This window comes from Cicer arietinum, chromosome 2, assembly GCF_000331145.2.
Source record: "Cicer arietinum cultivar CDC Frontier isolate Library 1 chromosome 2, Cicar.CDCFrontier_v2.0, whole genome shotgun sequence".
Taxonomy (NCBI): Eukaryota; Viridiplantae; Streptophyta; class Magnoliopsida; order Fabales; family Fabaceae; genus Cicer; species Cicer arietinum.
Genome location: NC_021161.2, coordinates 1,565,382 through 1,574,687, shown reverse-complemented (window position 1 = coordinate 1,574,687; position 9,306 = coordinate 1,565,382). Strand labels below are relative to the sequence as shown.

At 25.7% G+C, this 9,306-nt stretch overlaps 2 protein-coding genes across 2 annotated transcripts in view; one reads left to right on the top strand and one right to left on the bottom strand.

Moving 5' to 3' along the window:
• The window catches only part of LOC101506571 (uncharacterized), a 4,243-nt gene extending 2,218 nt beyond the window's left edge, over nt 1–2,025 (bottom strand). Inside the window, exon 1 of the mRNA XM_004489310.4 lies at nt 754–2,025. Coding sequence (XP_004489367.1) covers nt 754–1,416 — 663 coding nt within the window. The 5' untranslated portion in view covers nt 1,417–2,025. The remainder of the gene's footprint in view (nt 1–753) is intronic.
• A 5,675-nt stretch (nt 2,026–7,700) lies between these two features.
• LOC113785377 (LOB domain-containing protein 27-like) lies at nt 7,701–8,982 on the top strand. Its single transcript, XM_027331625.2, has 3 exons — nt 7,701–8,028; nt 8,227–8,332; nt 8,810–8,982. The coding sequence occupies exons 1-3, from the start codon at nt 7,746–7,748 to the stop codon at nt 8,835–8,837; spliced, it is 417 nt and encodes a 138-aa protein (XP_027187426.1). The 5' UTR covers nt 7,701–7,745; the 3' UTR covers nt 8,838–8,982.
• Nucleotides 8,983–9,306: the final 324 nt, after the last annotated feature.

Sequence of the window (9,306 nt, the reverse complement as noted above, 5' to 3'; positions counted from 1 at the left end):
TATATATATATATATATATATATATATATATATATATTTGAATAATAAACATCAACCACCTCAACTATGAACAATGTTAATTAAGTTGATGAATGATAAAAAATCACAATGAATCTATGCACAAAACTAATATATGTCTTTGCCTTTTTTATTTCAAATATAATGATAACTATAAAATACGAACTTATATATAATTATATATAAGTTTTATTTTAATCAAACTTATACATAACTCTAGTGGCTTCTTTCGCTCTTATAACACCATATTTCCCCCTCAAAGAAAGATAAAAAAGAATAAATCTTACTGTATAATACTTTTAAATAACAATCAAACTAATTAATTTTCATTGGTATATCAATTCCTTTCTTACAATACTCATTTGACAACATTTTCACATAGTAATTCAATTTAACATAAGAAATTTTTTTAACATATAAGATCGATCAAATGGATAAAAATATTCACAGATCCACACAAAGAAAAAAGACTTAAATTTGTAATTAACTTCACAAACACGTAATTATATATTACATGCATGCATCCAATCATTACATTACCTCTACATATATAATGTTTTTTTTTCAAAACAATATTGTTTTTTGAAAACAAAACATCAACTTAATCCTAGATGAGAAACTCTTGAGTACATAAATCCACAAGTGGTCCATATCCTAAGATTAGGTTGCTCTCAACAATTTCTCATTAGATTTCTTATTAACAATAAGTTTGAGAAATTTTTTCATGTAACGAACCTCGGGTGTTCGAGGAGATCTTAGATCAATTTTGACAAGGGGTCCATTATCCGACTCCGAAATTGGTGAGAACGAAGGAGAAGGAAAAGAATTTTCTGTTGATGTTGTCGTTGTTGTCGAAATAATTGAATTATTCAAACAACGATTTGGTGGTGTAATTGGTGTAGGCCTTGGTCTTGGCTTAGGAACTTGTCCTAATTGTTTTGGCCTAAGTTCCACAATATCAACATCCCAAAAAATCCAATTAGCCGTTGAAGTTCTATGTGGAACATCATGTGTTATTGTGTTTCTCCAAGGTGGTAATCCTCCATTTCCTCGAAGATATTGTCCATAACGTGTCCTTAATTTCACTTGTACCCCATCTCTAATAGGTTCCCATTCAACCGATGAACCTAACCTTAAAGGTAAAGTTTGCAACACTTTTTTACCCGTACTTTTCAAAAGAAATGGCATGTTTGAGGCTGTTAAATATTTTCCATAACAACTCTTCAATCTTATCACGTTGTCTTTGTTTTCGTTCTCTATTAATTCGACCGTCCATTTTGCATTGTCGTAGCAACCATTTCTGTCTTGGTAGACATTTTCTTGATCTTCATGTGCCAACATGTATTTATCATGGTGGCTCCTAAGGCGCACCACTTTCGCCTTTTGGAAGAATTCCATTCGGAAAAAAAAAATTGAATTCGATAACGATATTGGTGATGATAATGATAATGAATAGAGAAAAATTAGACGAAAATATAATAAAGATGTAAAAAGAAAAATATAATAATTAGTAAATTAGATCTTCGTATCTCTCCTTCCTCTTCTACACAAAAGAACAGATGGTAGAAGGGAGAGATAATCAAGTAGAGAGAATGATAGAGAAAAGAAAGATGATAAAGAAATAGAAATAATTGAATGGTGGAGGAAAAGTGAGTCCCTTGAAGATATGGATCCCAAATAAGGGGAGAAAGGATAGGATGCAATATTAATTGAGATAGGAGATTAGTTGGAATATTTATTAATGTATTATTACGTGTTTGTTGTGTGTGACAAAACTATACATTTCTAATTGGAGTAGCAAACATAGATGAATCGTTCTAAAATAATGAAAAAATTTGTTGAAGAAATTCATCTATCTGTACACAGCCATGATTTGTTTGATTTTTATTTTATTTTATTACAATCTAGAGTACATCAGTTATAATAAAGTCTACATATGAACAAATTAACCACTCATTTGCGGTTAATTTGTACAAAATATATACCAAAAAACCATTGTAGTTAGTCAATGGAAATCACTAGATTAATATTAGATTATTTTTATCAAAAAATTAAAAAAATAAAATTAGATGATTCACATTTTGAGTAATTATTTTTAAAATTTAATTTGTCGCGAGCCTTAACACGTGACTTGTCTAATGATTTTTATCCAACAGTTTCGACTAGCAAGGAATGCTTGTTTTTAATTATGACTATCAAATAATCCAAATCCATTCATATATTTTTACTCAAAATTTATATTAATAAGAAATCATTAAGTTGCCAAGTTCATAAATTTCAAATTAACCGCACCTTTGTTGCCAAGTTCATCGATTTCAAATTAATAAAATACATGCATAAAATACAAAATTAAATTTGGTAAACTAAAAAAAAAAAAAATTAACAAGACGAGAAAATCAAAAAAGAGTCGCGCCAAGATGATGAACACTGTTGGGGAGTCCAACAATCTCCCCCTCAATTATGAGTCCCACCACTAGACTTGGTTCACTTGATCCAAGTCCTTTATTGACCACTTGACTTGATCCAAGTGATCCAAGTCCGACTTGATCCACTTGATCCTTAAGGCATTCGGAATGAGCTAAACAAGGATTTATAAGAGACTTTAGACACCACATCTCAACCCAAAACCTTAAGGCATTAAGTTTATGGGTCATTCTCCTTATATATCCAATATAGCCTCCATTCCTGGTCAATGTGGGACTAACCACTCATAATTAAATTCCAACAAAAACAACGTCACACTCAGACGAAAAAATAAAAAATTACGAAATGTAAACTAAATATGCGTGTAAATCATTTATTAAGATACAATGAGGAGAGAAAAAATGATTTAGAGGGTTAATTTCAAAACAAAAAATTATCTTAAACTACCATTTTATTATAGATGAAGAAAAAGAGAGACATAGGATGTGTTTAGTACTAGAGACATAAGAGAGAGAGAGAGAAATCTAAGCATATCTAAAGGCTCAACTGATATTTCCTTTGCACCATCATTTGACCCTTCTCAATTTGTGAAGAAGGTACTTTGAAAGGTTAGAAGCTAAAATTGAGATGATTATGGAAGGAATGACCAAAAATCAAGAGTCCAATCAAATTACGTTAGGCCTTATCCTAGCCTACTTTACTAATCCAAACTTTTATGATTTTTGTTTTTTTTGTTTTTTGTAATTTATATTTTTGTGTAAAGTTTCACTTTAAATTGTTAATGAAAATGTTTCGATTCTTATGCATTTTGTTACTCGATATGTTTATTTCTTCTCCATTTTTTTATTTGATGACAAAAGGGAGAATGTATATTTTTAGAACAATGTTTATCTTATTCTCTTAAAACTTTTTTTTTGCCCTCATATCATTAATCACTTTTTAATTCCGCTCCTATTAAAGGAGAGTTTAATCTTTCTTTTAATTTTCTTTTTTAAAAAAATATTTAGAAAAATTAATGTTTGTCATCATCAAAAAAAGGAGATTGTTATAATCAAGTTAATTTGAAAAACAATACCTCTAAATTATTTTGATGATAACAAAATTATACTGAGAACAATTTATGTTTTAATATTTTGTTTAAGTGTGCAAACTCTCTAATGCATGACTGAGCATTGGATCCATTGTTTTACAAAGAAAGAAAATCATTAAAGGCAATCATAGATGAATCTAATAAATAGAACTAGTCGTGTGATTCTTATCAACGCTCTCAATGTGTCTTTATTGAATTTGATTAACACAAGCTCAATCAGATACATGGTCTCAACTCTACAAGTCAATCATTTAGTCCATAATTTTGAAGAAGTCAACAATTTAACATCCTAAACTCATCAAAGTTAAACTTGTGATAATCAATCATGTAATTCTTTTCTCTTGGTTATTGTGTTTGATCTACATTTATTGATTCATTAGTTTTGATTGATTGAGCTTTGTATAAGTTTCACAAACGTATGTTTTTGCGTGTTTTAAGCTTTATCAGCTCTATAAGCTCCACAAGCTTTTGGAGCTTGTTGCGTTAATATATATATTAATATATATATATATATATCAAAGTAGTTGTAAAATATAATTTTACTATTGATTTGTAAAAATTAATTTTTTTATTTAATTTATACTTTACTATATATTTTTATTATATTTTTTAATTAAATTTTAAAATACTTAAACTTCTAAAATAAAAGAAAAATTCTCTAATTTTAAATTAAATTCTCATCACGAATACTCTTGTTCTTTGTAGGAGAAGTCTTCTAATTAATGTTTAAAAAAAATGTATATTGATGTAACTCTAAATGATAATGATTTTGAAATCACTTACAATTTTTCATTTCAAAATCACTTATAAGCTCTACGAATGAGTACGACTCTAAAACAATGTTTAATCAAAAATTGATTTGGTAATTTAATTTTTCTTTTCACAAAAAATTGATGCAAGATATTTTAATTAAATTATCAACTTTTTGTATATTTTAATTAAATTATTGTGTACTTATTATTGTATCTTTATGCACTTGCAAGACCTTTTATTTGTTTTACATAAAAATAAAAAAAATAAAAATCATTTTTTGGACACAACCTACATAATAAACAATTTATTTTAGAGGTTCAAAGTTTTCAACTTTACAATTCTATGAGTTAATTGTAGTGAAATTTAGTTAATTACAATAGAATTTATTATTTTTTTTAATATTAAAAGAAAACAATAATTTTAAAGTTATTAGTAAAATCTACTCTTGAGAGAAACTTTAAAACAATGTTTAATCAACACAAGCTATTTTTTCTGGTGTTTTATTCTTAAACACCACTTCGATTAAAAAAAATATAGAGGCATTTTTCATACTAGTTCCAATATTCTATTATAATTTTAAATTTTAACTTTTTTTCCCTTAAGATATAAGATATGTTGTTGTCTTTAAACTAATTGGTGTACCGATTGCGTATCCAATAAGAGTCACTCTTTTCATTTTTTTTAACTGGATTGTAGTGGATAAATCATCATATACTCTATATTTATTTATTTTTAAATAGTTATTGTATTTTTTAAACTTAAAATAGCTTTTATTTGTTTTAGGATATTTTGGGATATTTTGTTTAAAATTTTAGGATTTTTTGTTTAAATTTTGGGATAGCTTTTAAACTGAAATTTTGTTTAGGATATTTTGTTTAAAATCGAAATTAATGGTCCGTTTGATGGACAAGATGTCATATCATGTGTTTGATGTGCACATAATAACAAATTTGATAAGATTAGTTTATCATATTCAGTGTTTGATACACAACGGATAACCAAAATATCATTTATATTTTGACAAAATAACAAAGTTGTCCTTATAATTTATTTAACTTATTTTTCTTTCAAAATAACATTCATATATAACTTTTATAAATAAATAAAAATACTAAAAAAATGTAAATAATTTATGAAGTAATTTTATATACTTGAAATTTTTTTGATTTCTCTGTCCATCACATTTGAAGAATGACTCACTTTCATAAAAATGAAAATAAGTTACGAAGTAATTTTATATACTTGAAAAATTGTGATTTCTCTATCCATCGCAATTGAATAATGACTTACTATCCTAACAACATCTCAATTGTTCAAACTCTCTAAAATTTCTGAAAGAATGACTCACTATCATAAAAATTGTTAACACAAAGTCAAACTAAACAAAAATTGTTAAACAAAGTCAAACTAAACATCACACTATCTTGTTCTTGCGAATTTATATTTACCTATATATAAAAATATTATCATTATTATTATTATTATTATTATTATTATTATTATTATTATTATTATTATTATTATCATTATCATTATCATTATCATTATCATTATCATTATCATTATCATTATCATTATCATTATCATTATCATTATCATTATCATTATCATTATATGTCGACACAAAATAGAATTCAACACATCATAACACAAAACATGGATAGTAGAGAAAAATAATTATTAAATCAACCTAACATCATCAATCATATAATTAATCCAATATCAACAACATAAAATGATCATAAAATCAGACAATTATTTCATCAACACAATAAAAAAATTACATAAAATTAGGGCAATGAACACAACTAGTTGAAAGTGAAGAATGAGTGAATAGGGAAGGGAGAAAATGAAAAGATATTTGTCAAACATGCATATTGATGTAACTCTAGATGATATAATGATTTTGAAATCACTTAATTATAAGTTCTATGAATGAGTATGACTCTAAAACAACGTTTAATAAAAAATATTAAAAGGTTAAAGGGTTTACCTACCGAAAGTAATAGTGAAAGTTTCATAATCAAAACACTAATACAACAACTTATAAATCTATCATGAGTCAACAAAAAAAAAAAACTTAAATCACTATAACAAAACCATTTGATTGGTTTAGATATGAGAATGATTCAATGTTGTTTTGGTGTGCACATGATAACAAACTTTGATGGATAAGATATCATATCGTGTGTTTGATGTGCACATAATAACAAACTTGATAAGATTAGTTTATCATATTTATTGTTTGATACACAACAAATAACTAAAATATGATTTATATTTTAATAAAATGATAAATTTGTCCTTAGAATTTATTTAACTTTTTTTCTTTTAAAATAACATTCATATATAACTTTTATAAATAAATAAAAAATGTAAATAATTTATGAAATAATTCTATATACTTGAAAAATTTGTGATTTCTCTTTCCATCACATTTGAAGAATGATTCACTATCATAAAAATGTAAATAAGTTACGAAGTAATTTTATATACTTGAAAAATTGTGATATCTTTATCCATCGCAATTGAATAATGACTTACTATTCTAACAACATCTCAATAGGTCAAACTCTCTAAAATTTCTAAAAGAATGACTCACTATCATAAAAACTGTTAAACAAAGTCAAACTAAAAAAAAATTGTTAAACAAACTCGAACTAAACATTTGTTCTAACGTTAGATGTAGCATCACATTATCTTGTTCTTGTGAATTTATATTTACCTGTATACAAAAATATCATCATCATCATTATTATTATTATTATTATTATTATTATTATTATTATTATTATTATTATTATTATTATTTTATTATTATTTTATTATTATTATTATTTTATTATTATTTGTCGACACAAAATAGAATTCAACACATCATAACACAAATCATGGATGGTAGAGAAAAATAATTATTAAATCAACCTAACGTCATCAATCATATAATTAATCCAACATCAACAATATAAAATAATCATAAAATCAGACAATTATTTCATCAACACAATAAAAAAAATTACCGAAAACTAGGGCAAGGAACATGACTAGTTGAAAGTGGAGAATGAGTGAATAGGAAAGGAAGAAAATGATAAGATATTTGTTAACTTTAATCTAATTAAAAACAAATTATTTTAACCTATTTTAAATTAAAGATTAGTAAATAAGGCTGAAACAAAATATGATTAAAAATTTGATCATCATATTATATTCGATTGGATGCATCAAATAACAGATTATGGTAAAATAAAATCAGTGTATGTTGTCTCGCCCTTAATAGAGCGGTTAGAAGTGATAAGATATCGGTTAGAAGTGATAAGATATAGCTGTTAAGAGTTGTTAGATGTAAACAAAAAACCTTTTTAATTGGAGAAGTGACCTAGTTAATGGTCTATATAATATAAACACTCTTTTCTCTCACTTTTTAATTCTTTAAACTCTAAACTCTTTTGCTCTTATACTAATGGATATCAACAAAGAAGGTTCAAATAAGGCTTGTGCTTCTTGCAAATACCAAAGAAGAAAGTGTACTAAAGAATGTCCTTTAGCTCCTTATTTTCCAATTAATAAATCAAAAAGCTTCATCAACGTTCATCGTTTGTTTGGAGTTTGCTACATTTTAAAATTGTTAAATCGCATCGATGATGATAAAAAAGATGAGGCAATGACATCAATAATTTTTGAATCAAACATTCGTGCTAAATTCCCAATTCATGGATGTGTCGGTGTTATTAATATCCTTCAAGGTAAGTTAAATAATGCTATCATAGAGTTAAATTATTTACAAAAGTTACTAAAATATTATAAGGAAAAAAAGATTAGTGACATAGTCACTAATTATGTTAACAATATTACTCCAATTGATACAATAAATGAGTTTGGTGATATAATTTACAATGATGGTGATATCCTCATGGAGAAAAATTCCAATTTGATGGTAGCAGAAGAAGTAATGAAAACTAACTGCGGTGATGTGGATGCACCAAGTGCAACTGAGGAATTTAATGCACAACATCCATTGAATATGCAACAAGATGCACCTAAATCCAGGTATTTATTTATTCTTTTATTTTTAATTTAAAATATAATTTTTTACCTTTTCTGTTATATAAATGCTACATTATTCATTGATGCTCTTTAAGTATTTTCAATAATGGAGAATTAGTTTTCTTTAGAATTTTCTATCTTGTATCCTAGTATTAATTTGAAGGATATATATTGTTTGTAAATTAAGACAAAAGTGAATAAATCTTCATATTGCTATTAGACATTAGTGATCGGAATTTGTTCTTTTATCAATTCTACATTTGTGTCATGTATATGTATGCTTCATTTCACATATTTTAATCAATATAATTTGTTCTTTTATAAATTCTATATTTTAATCAATATGTTACCTCATGAGTATATATGATTGTCAATATTTGTACTGTGACTTTGATTTTTTTTTTAATTTATATCAAATATAAAATTGAATATGTAATGTATTTTTGTATAAATAACGTATATTGTAATTTTAATTTGCAGTTTGGGATTAACTGATCAAGACCTTTGATAAAAAAGTTGTGGGCATGGAGACAAGTGTTTCATCTTAAACCACGGTAAAATTTGATTTGCTTTTTATGTTCATGTTGACATTTAAAATTCAATGTTCATGTTGAATTTAGTTATTTAAATTGATGGTAACACATTTCGTTGCTTGTTTTCATTCAAATATCACCAAACTCATTTGGTTGTTTAGTTATTTAAATTGATGGTGCCACATTTGGTTGCTTGTTTTCATTCAAATACAATATTTTTATTGAATATATTTTAATATTTATATAATAATTAGGTTCAATTTTTTTTTTCTAACAATATACTCTATTTTATTCTAAAAACAGCTTTGCAGTTTGGTATAATTTGCGAGATATAGTATTAAAATAAAAAACAACCTTTGTATTTAGTTGATTGATACTATAGATTGTTGGGCTTCTACTTGATATTGGATAATACACGTCCCTATTTCTACTTTTCTAAAAAAT